Below are 26,477 nucleotides of genomic sequence, written 5' to 3' on the forward strand. Positions count from 1 at the left end.
TGCAAATAAATTTTATCGATTATTGCATGTTTTTTAATTTAATATCTTTATTTGGCTACTTGTAACAGAATACCAACGAATTTGAGTAACTTTATATCTCTTGTTAATCTTACTTTGTTTTTCTGCCTTTTCAAGGTAATTTTTGTCATTGTGTTGCAAAAAAATTTTGACGTAGACTTTTTAAATGGCAAAGGTTGCTAAGTTTTATTGTGTTTTTCCTAAAATTTTCTGTTTTCTTAAGATTTTTATGTCAATGAATTAAAATGATATGTATTATTTTGTTCATTCATGAACAAGGAGTTTTGGAAAGTTTTCAAATAATCATTTGTAGAACATTTGAATCTCAAAAGCTTCTAAAATTTAGCATGTAGTTGTCAAAAATAGTTAAAAGCTATGAAATTTTGTTAATTATTGATGAAATTAATCAAAATCACCCTTATTGATGTCGATATTTCAGATTCTGACGATATTGAGACTGATGAGTCCCATCCAATACATTTTCAGGTAAAATATTAAAAACAACCTTAAAAAATTTCTGATGAAATTTCATTCTTCATTTCATAACCTGAACCAAAACCATAATCTAATAATCTTTCCACAGAGCACCTGCCACTTAGCGCTGGATACATGTCGCGACGAAACCTCATGCTCAACGTCTCTCCAAACTGTTCTCCATCATTGCGACATTGATCGATGTAACAAGCCAGCATGTATGGAATCACTTCAAGCATTTTATCGTGATAATTTACACGAAGACTTGAGTCTGGATGCAGCATTGTGCCTTTGTCGAAAGACATCGTCTCGTCATGATTCGTGCATGTTGGCAAAAGAGAAGCTTCATCCACTTTGTGCTCAACGACCGCCGGATGGGTCGAGTACAGTAGCGACAACAAATGGTGCTTATAATATGCTGCCTGCATGTCATACACTTGCGGATTTGTGTAAGGAGGATCCTGACTGCAGGTATGAATGTCATTTAGGGTTATTGTTTGTAAGTTAAATTGTTAATTGTTGTATAATGTAGGTCGAGGTTGGAATTTTTCGAACAGTCATGTGCTGTTGATAGTGTAACAAAAAAGTGTGCAGGAAAGATGAGCAATTGTCGAATAGCACTGCTGGGTATTATGGGAACTCCACTAAGATCACTTTGTGCCTGTCAAGGAAGTGATCTTCAGCAACTTTATGAATGTTTAGGATGGCAACGATTACTGTGGCTCAATCCATGTGTTGGTTAGTAGATACAATTTTTAAAAATGTATGTTTTTTTTTACTCTAATTTTTTGCTATTCACAGTTGAAGCTCAAAAAGACTTTCACCTGAAACGTCTGGCAGAATTAGGATTATTAATAACGACATCAACAACAACAACAACAACACAACGAACAACGACCACAACAACTTCGACATCATCAACAACCACTACAACAACACCAGCACCGATTCGTATTACATTTAGAGAAAGACTGCAAACTTCGGTTCCGCAAACTCCTCCACCTGAGATTGTAAGTTGATATAACGTCGAAAATTTATGATTGTCAAAATTTTAATAAATAATCAAAACTAATCAATAATCACACATAACAGATATACCACCGTCCAGCGTCAAACGAAGATTTTGATACAAACTACATTGAAGGTGAGGAAGTTGTGGACGAAAACTTTATCGATGACAATAAAGATGAGGAATTTTATGGCATCACAACTGAAATGCTGGGAATGGAAGTTGCAACTCTAGCGCCGATGACAACAACAATAGAAACGACGACGATTCCGACGAGTAAGTTCATTTTATATTCAAACTATACCTCAATTGACAAGACATTAATATAATTACATGTGATTTTACCTAATTATCGATACAAAAACAATTTTCAACAAATTTTTTATTCAATTTTCCTAACAAATCCCATCAACTCATTCTAATTTAATTAGCAGCTATAAAATTGCTAGTTTAAATGACACTTTTGTAATTAAATTACCTTTGGAATTCTTTTCCTGCCATTTACTTTAATTATTACAATCCCAACACCACTACTATATATTTGTCACTTCTACACTTCTCCAGTCCTTTTCATACGTATCTTCAGACAGATCTGCAATTACAAGCCCAATTATTGATCATGTAATTTTCATTTATTCTCTATGTAATTATTTTCAACAGGATATTGTGTCGTCCAACGGCCCCATACTCCAGAACAATTTATTCCTGAAGGACAGAGCAAGAGGGTTAGCTGAGCAAATAATATTGTGAATGTGTAAATTAATTTTCTGAATGTTTCATGTTTAGCTCTATATTATGGATGATGCGGAATGCAGTGAGCTGTGTTCGTGTAGTGCTGAGTCACTAGCACTATCATGTCATGCACTTTGTGTGCCGTTGGTTCCATGCAGAACATCACTGGGTGAGTATCTTGTCACATAATCTCAAATTATTTTGAATTTCTGCCTCATAACCTCAAAAGACTTACACCTTAAAACTTCTCACTCTCAGCATTCTACAGTCACACATCACCAGCATATCAAGCATTCCGAGGTCGATGTCTTTGCTACTCTGGACGATTTATCTGCATGCGTCCACCACCTGGTGACTACAAACTTCCAGGAGGCGTATTTTTATTGTTAGGTTACAGCTCAACGGATGAGGCTCTTCTGAGGCCGCACACTAATCTTGGTGTACAGGATGCTGTCAGAGCATTGCAGCTGTATATTGTGCAGCATATCAATAATCAAGTATAATTTAACCTAATATTAAAAATTATGAAAATAAAATTTCAATTCATTAACCTCGTCACAGACTCAATGCACACTTTCACTCTTTAACATCACCGATGAGAATATAATTCTGTCCGTACGGTTACCATATGACCAAAAACTCACAACCCTCGATATGCTCAAAAGGGAAAAGGTAAACATACAGACCGATTTTTTATATCGTTTATTATCAATTCATGTCATGTAATAAATCGATGTTTTTTATTCGAAATCGATTAAGATGCATAAATTTTTTTTTTTTTCAATAATGTTGTCGTATACGAAAAAATTATGTGCGGATATTATTAGAATAACTGATTTTTTTGTGATATTGTTTCATACATATGTTCTGCAGATTGGTTCATTGAATTGAACGTTTTGGACCTAAAGTAGTTGATGGTGAAACTGGAATAAACGCATTTCAATCCAACCACCAAACCAAAAAATCTTGCGGATTGCAAAGCATTGCAAGAACAGTTCAAAATTAATGTCACCGTTGAGTAAAGCAAAAAAGCAAGCGTTCTCAGTGACTATTTTCAAAAAGCTCTTGAAAATCCACTAGAGGATAACAACCCAGTACATACACTGGAAGTAGACAACGCAGTAAAGAAAGCATTGGAAGGAGAAAATAGTGACAACCCAGAACTTACAAATGTAGAGGGAATCTCATACATTGTAAGAAATCTGAAAAATATTAAAGCACCAGGATTAGACGATGTCAACAACATACTCCTCAAACATCTTCCACCAAAAGGCTCCCTGTTCCGATCCCAAAACCTGGAAAACAAGCAAACGAAGTGAGCAATTTTAGGCCAATAAGCTTACTCCCTGAGCAAAATATTGAAGAGAGTATTGCTGAATATAATAAACGAGCATCTGAAGGATAAAAACATCATTCCGAATCAACAATTTGACTATCGCACAGAACGATCAACATCTCACCAACTCATCAAAGTAATCAAAACAGCAAAGGAAAAAGTAATCAGCAAGAAATCAACAGGCATGATCTTCCTAGATGTGGAGAAAGCATTTGACGGAGTCTGGCATAACCGACTCTTGTTTAAAATGATCAAATTAGGGTTTCCACTACCAATTATAAAAACTGTAAGAACTTTCTTACAGTTTCTCAGTTTTTATTAAAGGTCAGTTCACAGAAATCAATGAAGTCAAATTCGGAGTACCACAAGGAGCAGTGCTTTCACCAACTCTCTACAAAATCTACACATAAGATATTGTAAGAGAAACAACCGACAATTCTGCAGATGATACAGAAAACTCAGCCGATATTGTAACACATCTACAACAAAACTTTATCCCCTAATCAGTAGGAACTCACCCATCTTCAAATACGGCTGTCCAGCATTTGAAAGGATGGCAAAAACTCATCTTTAAAAACTACAAGTACTACAAAACAAACTCTTGGAATTGTTTTCAACGAAACAAGATATGAAAGGATATCGGATCTACATACTGAAGCGAAAATACTCTCTATTGAGGACTACGTAAGAAAGTTGCAAGCGAATTTCAACTCTTGTCTTGCATCGCGAAACACCGAATAAAGCATAACATAAAATAAAGCAAAACAATTTTAAAATAAAATCAAAAACTAAGTGACTAAACACGATACGCCTGAATCCTTAAAAATTCAATACAAATATAATGTATCCAAACTTTGTTATGTACAATTAATGAATAAATTGATGGAAAGTTTTGAAACCTCTGCAATTCACATTGTGGCTAGTCACAAAAACAAAAATGCAAAATAATTTTTTGCTATTTCACGTGTTATTCTTACTTGTCATCCTCCATTGTAATGTTTTCCGAAAAAATCATTTAATATTTTCTTCGTGTTTTTCCTCCTTTCAATAATATTTAATTTTTCATTACTCTCGTATAACAGCAATTCTGCACATCAATACTGGAGACAGTAAGTCATCAAATAAATACAGAATATGATGAGCTTACGGCCCACCGCTTACTAAGCATTTTTAAGATGGCCGAGGTGCAAGTTATATGGCCCGATCTAAATGGTGCTGGCTCAGCAAAAAATGTCAATTTATTACTCCTCATCATCGCCACATTCATTTGCTGCACGATGGAACTATCACATCAAATGTTGTCGTCGACACGAACGTGACGTTTAATATCGCTTGGATTTTCAGTTTTCATATCATTTAGATGAAGAAATAGAATTTTTTATGAATGTATGTGTGAGCTTGTGTGTGTGTGAAGGAAATTATTATTATGATTAGAGATATAGCATCATACGTGCATACATAAATATAATCATTATTGTATCCGCAGAATATACATATTACGTACTATATTGTAGAAATATTTAAAATTTGTTAATAATTTTATGCTATATAAAATTTATTGTTGTTTTACGTTTTTAGTTAAATCTGGAATGATTTGAGGTGATTTTGTAATTTTCAAATTTTGAAGAGATTTTTCAAAATTCTTGATTACAAATGACACTAAAAAACTTTAAATTTTGACAAGAAACTTTAAAAATCTTACCTGGCTTAAACTTAAATTCAGAAAACAAGGATTTGTAAAATTATCCCAAATGACATGGCGTTTCACTTTTTCTGGGTTAATATTCCTAAATTTTTAATGAAATATATTGACACTCAAATAAACACAATAATTTCTAAAGAAGCCTGATTCAGTTTAAACCTGATTTAATTTGAAATAATTTAACATGCTTAATAACAGGTTTTTCAGATGCCAAGTGAGTAAATGAAATTTAATAAAACTCAATTGATTTTTTGACGAAGTTTATTGCGGTTAAAAAATAATAAATTGAGAATTTAATCCAATTTAAAGGTATGAATTGCTTGAAAATGATTTATTTTTAAAATATTAAACATGAATTTTCGATTATTTTAATTTTTATTCAAATTAATACTTAAAACTTCTCAAAAATTCATTTACATACCTAAATTCAGACAAAAAAAATACACACAAGTACTGACTATATCTACTCAATTTAGTAATAAAACGAAACATTTTTCTATGTAATGATTAGCATATTTATTAATTTAGTATACATTTCAATACTAATATCTCATAACAATATGTTACACAGAATTAGCATTGACAAGATTTTTTATACACAAGATTGTTTAAATTTTCTATTAAGCTTAAAATCGTGTTGAGTGAACTATAATTTTATTATCTTTGAGCTCTGTAGGAAGTGACAGATAATTTAAAATTTTCTAAAGAATTTTGGAGTAAAATTGGAATAATTGAAGCTTATCATTAACTATCATTATGTAGTATAATTTAATTGATTTTTTTAACTTGAGTAAAGAATCTAATTTTTGTGGTAATATAATTTTTGTGGTATTGACATTTTTTTGAAAAATCTATTTTATAATGCTTTTTACTACCAGAAATGTTAATGTAGTTTTATGAAGCTGTTACTTTACTACAATTAAGTTTTTATAATTTAAAAATTTACCCTAAAAATTCAAGTTTTTATTCAAGTTTCAATTAAATATTTTCTTAAGGATTTATCACTGATTCTTTAAGGAAGTGGACTAAAATGAAAAAACAAACCATATATTCTCACATTAACTAGTATTAAACAGTTAAAGTTAATTAGTTTAACTAAAAAGACACTTTTAAAATATGTAAACATTGAATGTAATTTTTGTGATAAAAAATCTAATTTTTGTGGTATTTTTTCTAAGAGATTTTTTGGTTGATTTTTCCCTAAAATTGATGCTCCCCTATCTTACTTAAAATTTAAAAATTCGTTAAATATTTTTTAGTTAATTTATCATTTTCCACGTACTTTCCAGGCTTAAATTGAACTCAAATAAGTTGAATATAAGTCTGATAATAAATTTAGGTAATTTCTTTGAAGAATCAAGCTAGAAATTCTCAATTTATTATTACCACAAAAAATTGATTTTTTTACCACAAAAATTACATTTCATCCCACAAAAATTAAATTCACTAATAAGATCAGTTTTTCACGAAAACTGTCATTTTAGGATAAACTTTGCTTTTTAAGCTAATGATATACTTTCTTATTTCCTGAATATTTTGCCGAAGAAATTATACTAAAAGAATTAATGTGTGAAAAGTCATAATCTTTAAAAATTTTGAAGAATGAAATTACAACAAAAATTAGATTCTTTACTTTATTTTTCTGAAAAGTTTTGATTTCCAATCGAAATTCCAATGTCGAATCAAAATTTTGGAATCATTTATTTTACGTGAGAAACTGATATTTATTCCGATTGAGAGAAATACCAACTAGTTATTATTATTATTATTATTATTATTATTTATTTATTTACTATTTAAGGAAAAGCCACCTGAACAGTATATAAACTATTCAAACGGCATAAAAACCTTAAAATTTTTTGAAAATCAAGCATACAGAAAATATATAAGTTACAATGATGTATAAACATCGGTAAAGAACTTAAACTAAAAAGAGGTTATATGTGAACGTTTGACAACTTAACTTAGTTTTTTTAAAGATATAAAGAAAAAAAAAGGAAAAAGTTAATGCACTCAATTTATAATTCTCACAAATGAAATCAATCCTTTTTTTTCCTAAATTGAGTGATTTTTAATCTGCATTCTATGTTTAAAACAAAATAGAAAACTAAAATTTAAACTTTTGACGTATTAATATAAACGTAAATAAAAAAACACACATTTTGTCAACATTAATAAATCAAAAACAGCAACAATAACACATACACACAAGTCAGAAAATTAAAGATAAAATTTACACTCTTAAATATTTTTTAAAAATATTGAATAAGTTGTTTAAATTAGTAGAAAATGAAAATTTAATGACGCAACAAAACATATCGTTTTTTATGAATAAAAAAAGCATAAATGTCTAAAAATCTTGTAGGATTTTAATTTCCTCTTTGTTTTTTTCAAATATTTTAGTAAAAAAAAACCATTTTGTCGGTGACATACAGGTGGACAGAAATTCATTTTTGCGTAGTTGTATGTTTCTTGGAAATAAATATAATATTAGTCCTAGGGTTTTCAATACCGAACCGATCTCAATACCGGTATACCGGTATTCGAAATTCAGACAAAACTGCTGTCTCAGGTCACGAAGTTAATGCAATTTCGCGATTTTGAAATTTTTCCGTTAACTAAAATTTTGATAAATCTTCAAACTATCAATTTAAGTATATAAAAAACCTCAAAAATTGTTGCTTTTTTAGAAAAAAAAATAAAGTTTTTAATATGAAGGGACAATTTTTCATTATTGGATCTATTATTATATGTTCAAAGGATTAATAATTGCAAAACAGTTAACTAACCCTAGGAGTCAAAAATACATTATAATTAATGTGAAAGTACAGTCGAGTGGCAAATTAATGTCCATGTACTAGTTTTAACGTATTTTTGTCCACTCAGAAAAGTAATTGTGCATATTGGTTTTTAATAATGAAAACAATTTTCCAAATAATGGTTCAATATATAATTCAGTTGTTAAATTTAACACGTAATTCCACAATAAACGAGTGTTTTTTAGGGCGAAGTTTTAGGAACCCCCAATTTTCAACGTTTCATTTAATAGAAAAACTTAAAAATTACCGGAAATTTCCTAAAACTTTAAAATTTTCCTTACATTTTTCCAAACCGAGAATACCGGTATTCAAAAATCTTTAATACCGGTATTTCGCTTTTCGAAAACTATCCAGCCAGGTGGGTATACCAGTATTTCGATACCGGTATTGAAAACCCTAATTAGTCCCATATTTTGGAAAGGAACCTAATTGCCGAACAATTCGCTGCCTACCAGATAAAGTGTCATCAAAACTTTTTCAAAATATTTGGTTCCTAAAGCTGCAGCCTTGTCCAAAATTTTTTTTTTGAATTTTCACACGTATGATTGTACCAGTTAGCGCATGCACAATGCTGGTAACTATCTTGGTTTTCTCAAAAACATGAATATGACCCAAAACCAATTCAATAAATTACCAATTATTATTATAAAGTCAATTTTTAATATTTTGACATTTTTAAATTTCCTAAAATATTTTTTTTTTCAAAATTGAAAAAACAAAGTTGTAAAAAATATTAACAGTTTAAAAGAATTAGTATAAAAAATTCCATTATTAAATAACGTTTTGGTTATAAAATACTAATATAGCTTTAAATGATTAAAAAAACGTTTTCAATTAAATCAATTATTTTTTGAGAATTGGACAACAATTCAGAAATGATTTAAAATTTTTTTAATTAAAAGATTTTTAAGCAAATGACAAACAAAGTCTTCTGTAAAGATACATATCAGTCATATTTTAACGATAATCTCTTAACTGTATAAAGTTTTACTGTATTTAGTACTTATTCAAAATTCATCTCTTTTTAATTTAAACCTTCAAAGTATAGTTGTCCAAATTAATTTTCAAAAATTTCACGACTTTATTATGAAAATCTTTTGAAATTTGTTTTAATTAAACTTCACAAAAACCACAACTTTATTAAAAATACCTTGAAATTCTTTTTATAATTTGCAAGCAAATTCCATGTGTACGAGCTAAAAAATATGAAAAAAAAATGAAATCGCAATTTCATATCCAGATATAAATTATTTATGTCATGGAATATTTTAAAAAGAATACAAATGGTAGATAAAAAAAATTAACTACATAAAAAAATACTCCACAATATTAAAACCATGCGGAATATTTATGTCAACAATGAACTAAAACCATTCAATTTTGCACACAAATAAAAACAAATTTTGAGGTTTTGTCTCTCAAAAAATCAAGTATCAAATAAAAACGACAAAAAGGTTTGTTGTAGTTCATTTTCTTCTTCAAAGAGAAAAACGACAGAGCTATCACATTAGCTACATATGTTACCACTGTGATTTACGCTTTGAATGAAAGTTAATGTGGAACTAAATGAAAGTAAAGGAAAAAATGTTTTTTTTTTCCTTTTTATTTATTTATTTGAACCACAAAATTCAGAAATTTTATTTCGATATTCTGATTTCATCCTCAAAACTTAGATAATATCGTTAACATCTTCAGGACGAAATCGAAATTACTTTTACTTGAACAAAAAGAAAGCACATATTTAAATTTAAATTGGCAAACATTTCAAAATTTGCTGAGAATCAAATATTATTTTATTTTGAAAATTAACGGTTCAAAAAAATTTAAAATTTCAAGGGTCTAAAACACGTGATTTTTTTTTTTGTATGAAAAAATGAAAAATCATTAAATAAAGCATTTAAAGATAATTTTAGGCTACCAAGCGATAAGGCAGAAGCTCGATGATAATGGGATAATGCTTCAAACCAGAGCTCTCTACGATGTCTGGTTGCTGAGATCTCGCGCCTCACTCAGCCAGCCAGCAGATCAAAGTAAATTTATAAGCGTTATTATTATTGTTATTATTATTATTATTTTTTTTTTATTCAAAAAAAGCTTCCTTTTGAATGAAAATTAAAACTTGAAAAATGAAAACAAAAAAGAAAAAAAGATTTTTACAATCATGAAAAAATGTCTTCCTGAAAATAAATAAAATTATCATTAAAAATATTAAAAAATATAAGGTGAGAAGTATAAATATATTAAAGTAAATATATAAATATAGTTGAGTACAAGATACAAATAAAGTAGAGAAATAATGTAAATCATCGTATATAAATCAAATTATGTGGTTATCATTACCGGACGAATATTTATCAATTTATTGAACATGAAATTTATATTAAAGTAGATTCAGTGTGAGTGAATGTTTAATTACTCGTATAGTCGCAATTATGTGCTGTTAATGAAAAGTTTTGAGAATTTTTGCTACACTTTTATTAAATTTTTTCCTTATTTCAAGAAAATTAAATTTAAATTTATTGTTTGAAATTCGAACAAAAAATATTTTTTTTTTCATTGCTCAATTTTAATTTATTTGTTTTTAGTCCTAAAAATTAAAAAAAAAAACAACAGCTTTTAAATTTTATAATTTTTAAATTCAAAACCGATTTAAAAAACACACTTTTTAAGGTGGAAAATTCTGAAGAAAAACTTCCATAAACAAAAACTTAAAAAAATGCGTTAAACAGGAAAACAAAAGTATTTAAGCATAAGCTTTAAATACTGACACTACAAAATCAATCGTCGCATGTGTGTATGTGTGTGTAAGGCTCTACTACGCAATCTGAGTGAAATGAAAATTTAATAAAAGTGTGTTAAAAAATAGTAAATAGTTGTTAAATATTAAACAGCTGCAAAAATTCTACCATTCAAGCTTAAAAATTCAATTTGAAAGTAGAAAAATCTGTCTTGAAATTGTGAATATTGTGCTTAAATGCAACAATTGTGTAAGAAATTAAACAATGAAATTTTCTGTTTTTAATGAGAAAATAAATCAAAATTTAATTTATGTTAAATTCAGAAAAAAATGTATCTGAATTTATGTTGTATTTATATTTGAAGAAAATGTAAAAAAAAATTATTGGTACTTTATTTTAAAAAATAAATTTTTGAAAAACAAAATTGAAACAATAATTAGAAGAAAATTAAGAATAACGTGTTCATTTGTTAAATGGAAAAAATAAATTATTGAAACAATTGAGAATTCTTGTTTATGTTTCTAGAATTTTAAAAATTAATTTTTTTATTTGAAAACATAAGAGTTAATAATTTTTACCCTTCACCACTAATTTTTATAAACTTAAAATTTCAAAATTTTTCTTTCGCATTATTTTATAAGAAAAAAAATAATTTAAAAATTATGTTTTAGTGCATTTTTGTGACTTGTTTCAAAAAGGTATCTTAATAATACACAATGTTCGTTTGGTCGTTCGTTCGGGCTATCTTATATTATGTATCGGAGAAGTGACTTATTAATCAAATACTAATCGCTGAGACAAAAATATGATTAAGTTTCTCGAAAAGATTCTATTATTTATTTGAAATTAAATATTTTCCTATTTACCAACTATTTACTTAAATTAAAAAAAATGTTAAATTCATTTGAATTTGTCTTTTTAAATCTAATTTTAATTTAAATTTTTTTTTTAATTTAAAATTTCTGAGTTGTTAAGTTTTTAAAGATTTTTTTTTATTTTAAAATATCAATATTTAATTTAGTCTTAACTGAATATATAATTACAAAAACTTAAAATTCAAACTTATATTAAAAAATAAATTTCAACTGCACTTAAATGTGTAATTCTGTCCAATACATCACAAGAAAAACATAAAACTTAATTTTGCTATAATTAAAAATTTTAAATTCAAATGACTCAATTAAAGCAATTTTCTTAGATGAATAAATTTACTCAAATGACTGCGTAAAATTAACACGAAAAAATTTATATTGTATTAAAATAATAGAAGTTAAATTTAATGGGAATTATTTGTATAAACTTATTGTCACAGATCAGAAAAAATGAGAATTTCCGCAAAAATAATATGAATTTTCTATTCTCAAGAAAGTCCTTATAGAAATTCGCAAAAAATAATGCATTTAAGTAGATTTGAATTACCGTAATAGCATTTAAAAGTATACCAACAACAAAATTTAATAGCATAAACATATATAAAGCATGTAAAAATGAGATGAAAATTTTAATTCGTTTTTTTTTTGGTCAAAAAAGATTTTTTGGGATTTTATTCTGTTTGCTGAAAAATTAAAAACTAAACAAACTTGAAAAAAGAATTATAAATTAAAAAATTGTTCAATAAAAATGAATTTGAAATATAAAAAGTGGTTTTTACAGATCTTTGTTTAACGTTTTTTACAGGATTTCAGATTTTTCAAAGTATTATAACACAATCATAAAAAATCAAACAATCTACAAGAAAAAAGGTCATCAAATCAGCATCGACATCACTCAACTCTCGCATCATCTAACTGACATAGAATGGCAATTTAAAAAATAAAGTGAAGAAGCACCTTTTGCGAAATAAAATTTTATTGTTTTCTGATAACACGGCTGATTGTTCATGTTCACCGTTTCTCTTATCTAAAGTACGTGATAGCCAATCTTCGTTTATCGTGAGGACTAAGCATATACTTTGTGTTTTACTCTTTTCGCTTTGTAGACAATAAATGATGAGGTATAAGAATAACTTTTTGGAAAGATAGAATTTCACGATTTGCATTAGCACAGCATAAAGCGAATTTTGAGTAGATTTGGATTTTCTTATCTTGTATTATTTCTTAAATCTTAAATAATTTTCAATTTTCACTAAAATTTGATTTTAATCAACGTTTTCCACATAAAAATTCTATCATTTAAAGAACCCCATTACTGTCTAGCACTAAAACTGAAAAGCTCCTACTTTAGTTTTTAAAAAAACTGGTTAAACTCCCCGTAAGCATCAACCGTAAACCCACAATAGAAGGCGACGATGTAGGAGAGAATTATCGGATCGTGTCAGACCCCTGAAGGCAAATTTTAGTACATTATGATAGAAATACATCATGAGAATCATTTTTACCTTCAAATAACTTTTCTTTTCTCATCGGTAACCGTTAAAAAAGACTTTCGTCTTCTGGTTGTGAAAGAAAATGAGAAAAAATTTGAGCAGAGAATAATTTTGAAAAAATTAGAACGCTTGATGTATTTTTTAGTCTGGATAATTAATTTTTACGACCTAATCTTAATTTTGCTTAAAATCGCCTTGTTCTTTGAGACCTAACCTCAATTTTCAAGATCTTAACTCCATTTGTTTTAAATGAAAGAGTGAACGCTGACGATAAAACTTTTTAACAAGACATCGTAGACAACTCTGTTTTTTTTTAATAGCTCAGTTTTAAAGTTTCAAATCAACACACAAATACTATAATTAACAATTTTTCATTTTGATAAAGAACACATTTTTTCATTATTTTTCGTTGTTTTTCCTATCAAATCTGCCTATCTATGGATCCTACTGGACTGACAATTACTATTACTTACGAGTATTTTGTAATTTTTTTTACAGGACTTAGCCCTTTAAAATGCATCTTCATTCACAACAAACCAACTATTATTCTCAACTTTTATTAATTATGAATAAAAAAAATATAAAAATATGCAAGTAAGGTTATGTGGCTTTAATGTACTTTGTTGGATGAACTCTGCTGGCGGTTGTTCATAATGACTTAAATGAAGATGAGTAGCAAATAATAAAAAATAAAGAAAAATCGATGAAGTGGAAATTGAAAGAGTTTTAAGTAAGTAAGTAAGTAAGTAAAATTCTTTATTTACCATAAAGGTATTTTGATTTACAAATGAAATTATACAATTGAATTTTGGTATACAGTATGTCGGACAAAATATCTAAAAATATATAATTGAATGTAAAAGCCTCTTTTCGTGTATAAATCCTGTTGTCCTTTATTTATAATTTGATATTTGTTCCTTATCGTATAAAAATGTATGAATGTTGATTTGATTGAATGGTAGAAGGTTTGATTGAAAGGATTGAAAGGTTAGAAGGATTCAAACACCTATGAGTGAATGTATATATGTTAATTAATGTATAAATGTAAAAAATGTATAAAACCTCACTTTTAATGGCTTATTCAAAAATCCTCGTCCGACTTGTATGAATGTTTTATATGAATGAACGAGAAATTGTCGGACCGAGGGGCAAGTTACTTTAAAACATCGAAATAATGTCGAAAATGATTCAAAAAATGATCGTTATAAATAAAATGAATGAAACTGATAGAAATTATTCAAATATATATAAAATTGAAGAAAATATGGCTAATTTAGCCAACACTCCGCCAACACAAAGAAATGATGAGTGATGATCTATGCTGTAGTTGACTATGATGTCCTCAGTAATATGTGCTGTTGTTGAAGCATAAATATGGTGTGCTGTCTCATCAGATCAGTGTGTGTGTGTGTTCATCACCTCTTGCCCTTAAATGATACTTCAATCTATTCAAAAGATAAATAATTGGAACTGCTTTCTTGTATTATTAATGAACAATCACGTTCACTTTTAAGATCTTTTTTGATCTATGGACTTTATTTTAGGATCTTTGCGATCTAAGGATTTCTTTTCATTTTTGTTTCAGTAGTGTCTATATGCACGAAAAAAATTTTTTTTTTTTTTTTTTGATAATATATTGGGGATTTAATAAATTACAAATGTAATGTTGCTTGTTGAAAGCATTAGATGTTGCATAAATTGACTATGCTTTGTAATGAAATTAATTGGACATATATGTGAAGTCTGTCTTCCTTAAATGTTCTTGCTCATTGGCAAATCTCAATAGAATTCCCACAAATAATTTAAATTTATTTTCAAAACTGATCAATCGATGATCAACTACAAATATATTAATTATTTAATTCGTTTTTATGTGATTATGATATAATATGTACAGTATGATTAAGCTATGTTGTTGAAATTGATTCAATTAATGTGCTATATGGAAATTGATTCCTGGAATATGAATATGCACTGGAAGTTGATTCCTCAACAAATTATAAATACTTGATCCTCAAGATCATTGGAAATTTATTCCTTTAAATAACTTGACGTGGAAATTGATTCCTCAAAAATTATACACGATTCTCAAGATCGTTGGAAGTGTGGAAATTGATTCCTCAATACAATTATGGATGGAAATTGATTCCTCAAAACTAGAATTTATGGAAATTGATTCCTCTAATTAACTTGACATGGAAATTAATTCCTCAAAAAATTATAAATATGGATGGAAGTTGATTCCTCCATTGGAAATTTGGAAATTGATTCCTCGAAAATCATCGAAAAAATGTGGAAGTTAATTCCTTTTGTTGCATGTATCTATGCTTAATAATTTGTGTGTCATGACTTCTTATTGCCATCCTCGACAATTGAATCTGGAAAGTTCTGCCTAGAACTTGGAACTTCATGTAAATTGGAAAACTTCAATGAGCTCTGTGCTTCTGAATAAGCTATGCGTGTACTTTCGCATGCTTTGTGAAATTGATCCACAAAATTTTTCAGATTAAATGTAATTAATAATTTCAATGTGTGCCAAATGATCATGAAATTAATTATGATTAATTGAAATGTCGAGTAATTTTTATTATTTATGTTTATGTGCGAGTTATTTTGCGAATTTTTTCTGCTATGAATTAAATGCTTATTAGTATTGGGCAAATCAGGCCAATAATTCTCAGGCAATGCGGAAAGATGAGGATCTTCCTTCATTTGGTCTTTAATGTTAAGTTTACTTAATTTCTCATTAATGATTTCATCGTTCTTAAAATGAATATGAGACTTCGACTCTTTTATTGTGTTATGAGAATGATTATGATGGAATAAACTATTATTGTGTAAATTATTCATATGATCATCATATGACATCGTATCACTTCTCATATGACCGACTCTGTGAACTGTAATATTATGAATTGGATTATTAGAAATGGAATAATTATCTTCAGATTTCTTTCGACTGTTGTCATACAATTGTGCATTACTAGAACTATTATTTTCTGAATTGGCTTCACTTTCGCCATTTCTATTCATCTTCCTGCCTTTGCGACTATAACAAAATATTATGTGATGACTAAATGTACAGCCTTTTATCTTACATCGGAACTTATGACATTGCTTGTGTCCTGGCTGACCACAACATATACATATGAAATTAACCTTTGCTAATCTACTAGCTTCCTTCCCATTTAGTGACCAAAGCTTATTACATTTAAATGATGAGTGGCTTTTGGACTTATGCAACCAACAAAATGAATGGCTGTTTGGAAATAAACTCATCGATTTAATTGAACTACTTATGGAATGTAAAGAGCTACTGTCATGATGTTCTTCATCATGCTCATTATGATTGCTGCTGTCATCCATCCACGGATCTATCTCTTCAGCTGCTATCTTGGAATTAATATGGGGTACCTGCTTGGATAAATAGATAGCAATGTCTTCAACTGAAACTTCTTTCTTATTTTTCTCAAGTTTTGATTTATGTTTGTGCCAACCTTTCAATAATGTATCAGGCATAACATTAGCTATGTGTGAAATAACTCTATCATCAATTTTATGTTTCTGTTTTCCGTACCTCTTAACTATATGGCTATAATTAATGATTTTGTCGATAAATTTTAGAATGTCATTGCTGCTGGAATCATCATCAAGCTTTTTCAACAAAATGATTTGTCTTGTTTCTTTATTAATCAAATTTATGGAATGACAAATTCTCTCATCAATTAATTTTAATGTATCAAAATATGTAAGAGGATTAAGTAAATTAATCCCTCCTATCTCTAAAATTTCTTTTGATGTAATTGATTTCTGAATGCGTAATACATTTTCAGCATCGCTGAATAAATTGTGAGACTGCTTAAATAACTCGAAAAATATTGACCATTTGGTATCAATGCAATCGACAACTGGTAACGATTCATATTTGGATTTCATACGATCTTGTCGTGTGAATCTATATAGATTAAGAATAGCTTTAGATGTTGAGATCTTCTCATCATCTTCATCATCACTTGAACTTAAATTATCTTCAGAATTAATCGAAACAGATGAACATGAACTAATAATTTGAGATTTATTCTTTTTACTAGATTTATGTGAATTAAAATTATCATTACTAGTTTTGTTTTGCTTACATGACTTACAAGCATAAATTTTATTCTTTATTAATCTGTAATCTGATTTATCTAAGCAATGTAAATGATAGATCTCCCTGCACATAGGACAAATGATCGTTCTATCTAGAATGTCAAATGACTGCATGCAAAGTTTGCATGAAAAATATTCAAATGGGTTCAATTCGTTTATCTCAGATATATCTTGTGGATCATTTGGCATTACTGGATGTTGAACATCCATGTTGGACATGATTAATTAATCAATTTAAAAAAATAATTTAATTGAATCTGGAATTAATTGATTTATAAACTAAATAGCAATTGATAATTTAGTTCCAATATTTTTGTTAGTAATGACACATCTATTTATCTATTTATATTTTTATTTATTTTTCATCATTTGTAATATTTATTTTAATTAAATGTAATATGTATGCTTATAGCATCATAAAAGCAGACTTTTGTGTCTATAAATATTTTTTAAATGTAATCAAATTTTAATTAATTGATTGTATATTATATGTCTAATTGTCATTATTTGTTGTTTGTCCAACTATTTATTTAATTTTTATCAATTTAGACATTAATTTAATTTATTTCACTGTTACTATTTATTTTATTTTCACTTGTCATTAATGTTAACATTTAATTTTCGAGCTCAATTTATTTTATTCAAACATGACACCCCCATCGATCAAACTTTACAAAAAAATTTGGAGGTTTCTTTTCGTTTTTGAGCGTCTCTCATCAAAATGTTTTCTGTGTTTTTTAATGATTTCTCAACAGTTTTTTAAAATTTGAATTTTGTATATATTGTGTTCTATTTTTCTTGTCTTTTAATTTTTTCATTTGTATCACTTTTAACTTAATTTTATCACTTTTTTAGACACTATTTATGTATATTTTACCTTTTTACATGTTTCCATGTCTGTCATTTCACCTTCCTTTGTGTGATTTTCTAACCTCGTGTTTTTACCTCCTGGATGTTTGTGAATCGTCTGGATGTTTGTAAATCGTCTCTGTTGTCTTATTTATTGGTTTCTTCGTGTCTATTCTTCTTTGTTCTACTTTCTGTTGAACTATTTGTGATTGTATTGTTTGATAGTCCTCAAATTAAATTATTTTTTGACTTTTAAATTTTTCACTCGCGACTTTTTCGTTTCTAACTGAATTTTTAACACTGACTGTTAGTGTTTTTGTCTTAATGTCCAATTTTACTAACTTTACTTTTATTAGCTATTTTAATCGATTTAATTCGCGAAATGAACAACTTTTAAATCACTTAGACTTTAGCACACACTGTTTTCACTGTTTATAATTCAATTTTTAGGGTTAAGACTTTTTTCGGTGTGAATTTTATAATTTTTTTGTTAATTTAACTATTTAAACTTCATGACACTATAAAAGTGTTTGAATTTATGTCGAACGAATTCTGTAAATAATATATTTGTTTGTTAAAAATGCCTATTTTCGTGTTAAATCCTTAGTTGTCCTTTTTATTTATAATTTGATATTTGTTCCTAATTGTATAAGTGTATGAATGTTGATTTGTATGGACTGATTGAATGATAGGATTGTAGGTAGGTTTCAAACACCTATGAGTGAATGAATGTATGTTAATTATTGTATAAATGTAAAAAATGTACAAAATCTCACTTTTAATGGCTTATTGAAAAATCCTCGTCCGACTTGTATGAATGTTTTATATGAATGAACGAGAAATTGTCGAACCGAGGGGCAAGTTACTTTAAAACATCGAAATAATGTCGAAAATGATTCAAAAAATGATCGTTATAAATAAAATGAATGAAAATGATTTAAATGATCTGAATATATATAAAATTAAAGAAAATATGGCTAATTTAGCCAACACCTCTGTTTTTTATTGCAAAAATTTTACACAATACTTTCCTCATTAAAAATTCATTGTATTACTAATTTCAAACAAAACGGCATGTTAATAAGGGTGAAAATGTCATAAAATTTAATAAACATTGCAAAACACGGTATAAGGTAGAATCAGTATAAAATTTACATCAAACATTTGTCATGACAAAGTGAGGTACAATAAAGTCATTTTTTATGATGACTCAAATTGCGATTCACTTGTTGTTTGAATTTCAAGAGTCTATTGATCGATTACTAAGAAGCAATTTTAATTTATAGCAGAAAAACAGAAGCAATTGCGCATTGAAAGTATTAAAGTTTTTCCTCGCAATTTCATCCAAATTTCGTCAAAAAAGACAGCAATTGTACTTGGACATTCCAGACAATAGCTTTTTTTTATGGACAATTACACTTTATTACCACCAGTCGGTCATCCATTAATTGATGCTTTAATGGTAAAAGAAAATATCGATCGATTTCATATTACTCGCATTTAATCAAGGACAGCTATCGATTCATCACGTTCTAACAGTTACAAGTGAATTTTAATTTCCATTTTGTTTACGTTAACAATTATAAATTTACATAAATTGTCATCCAAGTTCAAGAATCCTTCCGAGACACTTGGGAAATAATATAGAAGTTATTAGTATTCTGTGCTTTCGCGTAGCCTTTACTTGATGGCTTTTGGTTGAGGTTTTTTTGCTATATATAGAAATGCTTGTTGGATATTGAGATTAAAGGCTTACATGCTTGTCATAACTTATGAAGTTGAGAGGACAATCAGGAAGTTTGCTGTGGATTTTGCTGTTTTTGAGGATATGGGATTTTTTTTTTGTGGATTGTTGCATTCCTCAAACAAGATTTGATATTTAGTTAACTTTTATTTTAGTTTAAACCTTTCTAATAAACTCAATAAAGGAATCCGAGTAATTCATGAATCAAATTTGAGTTTTACCCGAGCAACACACAACTGTATTGTGGTCTCTTTTCGGTTGCATGAATTTTGATGGAACTAAACTGAGTATTTGAACTCAGGGGGAACTTGAAGCAATTGATAATTAGTCATTTGAGGTATTATTGCCCGAGCAACACAAACTAGACATTCGTTTTCTTGAATTAATTCAGAATCTACCTTATGTTGGTCTTGAGTAACCTTATTCAGAGTTCAAACTCTTCAGAAATTCCAAACTCTTCATTACACTCTTATTGAAGTACAACAACTTCTCTTTGCCCAAATGTCCATCTCGGGCTCAATTCAGCCCACCAATAAAAGTTGAAACACTTATAACATTGACATAGAAATTCTATAATTTATCAAATTTTTTGCGACCAAAAATTCATCATCGTTACTAGCCCATTATTATCATTAGGGTTTTCAATACCGAACCAAATTTTCAATACCGGTATTTCGGTATTGAAAAATCTCAATACCGGTATACCGGTATCATATCGGTATTCAAAATTCAGACAAAATTGCTGTCTCAGGTCACGAAATTGGTGAAATTTTAGTTTTCTGACATTTTTCTGTTTATTAAAATCTTTAATAAATCTTCAAACCGTTTTAAAATATCATTTTAAGTATGTAAAAAATCTTAAGAAATTGTTTCCTTTTTAGAAAAAATTTAAAGTTTTCCATATGAAAGGACAAATTTTTCGATATTATTGGACCTATTTTTCACATGTTCATATGAATGGGTTTATAATTGCAAAAAAATGAACCAACCCTAAGCAAACAAAAATTCGTTATAACTAACTAATAGCAAGTTAATGTGCACTCGATGACTATTTTTAACTTATCAGAAATAACACTCAGAAATAATATTACGCATCATTTTTTAATACCTAATGAATATTAAAATCAGTTAAAACAATTTTCCAAATAATGGTTCAATATAAAATTCATATGTTAAGTTTAACACGTAATTTGACAATAAATGAATGTAAATAATTTTTTTGACGATTTTTTATGGACTCCAAATACTCAACGTTTCATTTAATAGAAAAATTTTGAAAAGTTACCTGAAATTTACTAAAAATATTAAAATTTTCCCTACATTTTTCCATACCGAGAATACCGGTATTCAAAAATCTTTAATACCGGTATTTCGGTTTTCAAATAATTTCGGTATACCGGTATTTCGATACCGGTATTGAAAACCCTAATTATCATTCCATATACGTAACTCATAATGCTGAGAAACTGTCAAACCAAACATAATAAAATAACATTTTTTGTTTCTTTGAAAACAATAAAATGAAATTAGTTCTTCAAGGTCAAGTGAGTGTATTGCTTATTACTCTTAGCGTAGTTTCTTGCAAAATAAGTAACTTTAATGAGTCGGTTTGCAGCGGGGTGTCAAGAGACTATTTTCGTGTAAATTGAGTGATCATAATTTTGTGATTATGTTGTTGTGGTGCTGCTACTTAAATGTAATTAATGTTCGCCACAAATTATTAATAGGATAATGTTCAATTTGTAGATCTTTTCGTAAGATTTCAAGATTGAGTGTGACAATGTCGTACAATCACATTATTTTGAATAGAAATTAATGCGAGTTGACATGTCAATTTTCGTGTGGGTTGCCTCGAGATATTCTGATGCTCTTGAGAATCATGAGAAAATTAGTTTATTGGGAATTTTTTTTTGATCCGATTTAGATGAAATCCGATGAGAAATGTCTTTGCGGATATTAAGTGGATATGATCTGATATTTGTGGGCAATGCGATGAATCTAGTAATGTTATTTATATTTCTGATACTATGAAGAGATTATATTAATGAAAACTGCTATAGATTTTCAAACCAAACCGCATAAATGACAATTAAGATTAAACTGTTCAGAACAGATTAATAGTTGAAATTGACGTTCTACTATGCTTTTGAATAACCTTTGATTGTATCCTAGACTTATCCAAGTTGTAAGAGCATTTGACTAAAATTTTTAAGTGCGTGGGTTTAGTTCCTGCTCTGACTATGTGGGTAGTTGACCTTTTTCTAATATATATTGAACTTGACCTTACTCAAATTAAATAAAACTCTAAAAAGCAAACATAATAAGTTAACGACTCCTTAGATAATGACTTTAATATTTACATTTGACTTATTGACCATTATTTGACTTCCGAGAATTCCTTTCTTTAATTCTCACACTCAATATACCATTAACTGACTCCTGTTTGCCAATCAAATTAGAAACTTTCTTCCCAAATTCTAAAAATTCATCGCGGATGACTAATTCAATATTAATACTAGAGTCAACAACATTTTGCACCCTACTCTGTAAATTTCAATAACAAAGTCAGTCGTGATTTTCTAACTTGCTTAGTAAACAATAATTTTCATCTATTTTAGGCGACCGGTTTATCAAAAGCGCACGATATTGCAAAAAAAAAAATTCATTTGTGTCTTTTGCGACATATTTACATGCGACACTTTAAAGCTACTTTATCATTTTGTACTACGGACTTTGGAGTTGCACTTTGAAATTTCGTGATGACTGATGTCGATGTTAATGAATTTTGCAGTAAATAATAAATTTAAATTTTATTGTAATTGCATGTAGAGCAAGAATTTAAGAATTGCAAATTGAAAGTCAATAAATGTGTATACAAAACAGGAAGTAGAATGAGTTTACCGCCAAAAATAATGGACATAAACAGCTTTGGTACGACGAAAGCAATTTCCAAGAATTAGCGAAATTTCGTGAATGCAAAAAGTTTATTGCTTTTGTTATGGAATGCCTGAAACTTTACATTGTTGTGTCGAACAGCACAGTCACCTTATGAATTATAGGGAATTTCATTAAGTTCGCAATTCTAGAAAGTTTGTTTACTTTGATGCCATTAAATCGATTGATTCGTGCGAACATCAAAGAACGAAAGCTTTTATAGTAAATCTATCATAAAAGGCTTGCTCTCGTCAGGAAGTAAATTTATTGATTTTGTATTCATATCAAAGTGGAACATTTTTTTCTGGTTCAAGAAGAAGAATCTTTATGTTTGTTCCTGACCGAAATTCTGCTTGAATTGTTTACATGCGGTGGTTTTTAATGAATTAAGGCTAGACTGTTGATGAAGATGTGAGATTGAGGTAATGATTTTAGTGATTTTGTTGTAATTTAAACTGGGTTAAGGTAATGTTCTTGTTCTTAATATTGAGTGTATCTGTTATAGATGCGCTACATACGATTTAGGACGTTAGTATTAAATTTGCATATATTTTTGTGATCTATGGTTCAAAAAATTGCCAAGAATACAGGATAGTCCTCTAAATATACACGCAAATATCCACTCTATCAAAAGCTAGTCCACCAAGCAAACAGCCAAGGGAATCGACATTAATATTCTATTTGAGTCAATGCATCATTTTCTCATCATGCAGATTGACTTCTCTGAGTCGCAAAAAATCGAAAAAAATTGCAAATCATGTTCCGCACTTTTAATTAATTTCATCTAAAGCACCTCATAGCAACTCTATTGAGCTTCACAAAGAAATTTTTTAATTATTAATTTCATCTTCTTTTTTTAATTTACTTATTACATATATCCATTAAAAATATTGACGATGCTCGACGAAACTCAACCATAAATTATATCCATAAGCTCGTATAATTTTTGGTACTTATAATGCTGCATAATAATTACCCTCAATCATCTTTCTCAATTCCTCAATTCGATGTTGTCTTTCATCATCACTTAAATCTGATTCACTTGTGTAACTATTTATCTGTGCTTCAGGCATGATTGAATATGCACCTTTTTTATGGTCCCTTGCTTAATTTGTCCAATTGAATGAAATTGGAGTTTGTTTATAACTGTGACAAATTTCTACACGCAAGAAATTGTTACTTTAATTATTTCTGGTGTATACGTGAATTTTATATCCAAAATTGAACTTAATTTATATATTTTTTATAGATCAAACTTATCCACAATACAGTATTCACTTGTCTTTAAGTTTTTTACCACTTTTCACGATTAATGATTGATAGCGATCTAATTTCAGTGGAGGTATATATCAGACTAATGACAATTGAACATTTCAATCGCTTAATAACAAGCTCAATGGAGGGAAAGAAATTTCAATGTTATACGAATGTTTCACAACGACGCTTTATGGCAGTGGCGTTCGTGCTGATTCATTATACATTTTCTCACTGTTTATTTGATTCTAAAGCTTTTGTTTTAGGGTAGTGCTGATGAAATGTTACAGACACACTCGACTTTGTGTCAAAAAAGTTTGTCATGAGATTCATTTAAATTTCTAATGAGAACTGACATGTGTAAGGTACGGAAATAAATCTTACTCCTCTTGAAATCAAAAGTGGGCTTTTTTAAGTACAATGCAAATGGAAGGGAATGTAACGAGATGATGAAATGTATCATACAGCGCGAATATAATCTCAGTAAGTATTGTTAAGACTTTTTTTTTAAAAAAAAATTGTTTGTATTTATCGAATGAATAATAAATTAATGGAACGTCACGTAGCACCGAAATCTGAAACTTTGCATCAAAAAAAATTGAGCATGTTCTTTACATCCTATTTATAAATGTACTTATTAATTTCTTCTTCTAAAGGACATCCGATTAGATATTAAATATAGAACTTTATAAATATAAAGAACAAATAAAAAATTTTAACAAGTCATGAAAGCGAGAACATCGTTTTTTGATTAAAATTGTCTTGCGGAGGAAGACACGTTGTGGTATTATTTGGAATTGTAGCTTAAAAGGTTATCAGTTGAGATAGTGTGGCATGTTAATGATAAAAGTATGAAATGTCTTTCATGTTAGTTTTGAGTAGGTGTGAAGCCTACATTCATTGACATATTCTTAGCATAACTAGAAGTTCACTCGAGTTTCATTTAGTGCCAAAGTCGACTCCTCGATACAAAATCATAGTCGACCTCAAGCTCTGATTCTTAGTCGAATTTCACTTTATAGTGGAAATTCAGATTACATGATAAGGTGTATCTAAATTGATTGTGACATGCTTAACTTAATCGCAAAAAAACATTCTGTTATTTAATTATTGAAAGCATTCTACATGCTTTAAATTTACTTTCTTTTTGCAAGTTACTTCTAAAAGGTTTCTTCTGGTCGTTGAAAAATTTCAGTTCATAAGAACTTCAAAAGTACACGTTTTACAACACACTATAATGTAATCACAAAATCTTTGATGACATTAATATCTGTAGCCTAAAAGCTTCACTTCCAGTACAAAAAAGCAGCATGCAAATGAACTTTGTGACGTAATCTTGAGCTTATGATTGCATTGTAGTTATCGAATTATTTAGATACCGAGCTATTAAGCCAATTTCTCAACAAAGGGTCGTTCAATTATTACTTAATGCTCAAAATGAAAGAAGGGTTGTTCAAATTTGGTTAGTGGCATCGGCTCAAAAAGTCTATTTTCCATTTTACGTGTTAAGTAAACGACCCTCAAGTCATTTCAGCTCTTCTCGGTGTCGTGCAGTCAACAAATTGCAATCAAAATAAACCATTAAGACAAGAGCAATTAGCAACAATTCAGATAGCATCTATAAATAGAAGCCCATCCGTACAAATTGCTATTGTCAACATGATAGTCTTGGCCATCAGTTTATTGATTATTATTAAACATTTAAGTATTTTAATTTTATTGATTCCCGAGATCCTGACAACAATATGGAAATTTCTCATTATCCTATTCAATTATTGAAAGGCGATTCCAGTGCTGTACAAACTGTGTTCCGTGGCACACTAGGGTGTCGTTGAAATTTTTTGGAAATAGCAGGAACCCCATATTGTGTGCGGTTTCTTTTGTAACTTTTCACCAAAAGCCGTGACACAAAAAAGTTTGACCATCACTGGTCTGTTCTATTATTTAAATTTGAAAGCTATCAACTGTCAACAGCCCATTGCATAAACAATTCATTTCAAAATTAAATTCGATACAAAATCTTTCTTGGAATTGACATTAAACGGAAAAATGAAAAAAACATGTAAACAGACTGAAGGCAAGAGCATTTTCACACAATCCATTACACAACAAAACGTTTTTTTCATCATGAAAAAGTTAATTATTTAGGACGTTGATGATGAAACGTCTCATGATATTTCATTTTCTATGAGCATTTGGGGGCTTTAGTAACACGAAAGCTTAAGTTAATATTTACAATTGTTCTAGAACATCTTCAATAAAATATTACTGCATTGCTCAATATTGTATAAATTACATCAAACTTTTAATGTCGCCTTTCATCACGAAAATGTCATTTACACAAAAACAAAGTT

The 26,477-nt window shown here is 28.7% G+C and overlaps 1 protein-coding gene across 1 annotated transcript; it reads left to right on the top strand.

Moving 5' to 3' along the window:
* Positions 1–338: 338 nt before the first annotated feature.
* Positions 339–5,484, top strand: LOC139092523 (uncharacterized). The gene is made up of 10 exons (XM_070642946.1): positions 339–504; positions 602–963; positions 1,025–1,230; positions 1,294–1,502; positions 1,585–1,777; positions 2,162–2,226; positions 2,288–2,402; positions 2,492–2,730; positions 2,795–2,905; positions 4,652–5,484. The coding sequence occupies exons 1-10, from the start codon at positions 415–417 to the stop codon at positions 4,886–4,888; spliced, it is 1,827 nt and encodes a 608-aa protein (XP_070499047.1). The 5' UTR covers positions 339–414; the 3' UTR covers positions 4,889–5,484.
* The last annotated feature ends 20,993 nt before the right edge of the window (positions 5,485–26,477 follow it).

Source organism: Chironomus tepperi, unplaced genomic scaffold (assembly GCF_022539635.2).
Source record: "Chironomus tepperi strain 1889 unplaced genomic scaffold, CSIRO-AGI_Ctep_v1 contig_305, whole genome shotgun sequence".
Classification (NCBI taxonomy): domain Eukaryota; kingdom Metazoa; phylum Arthropoda; class Insecta; order Diptera; family Chironomidae; genus Chironomus; species Chironomus tepperi.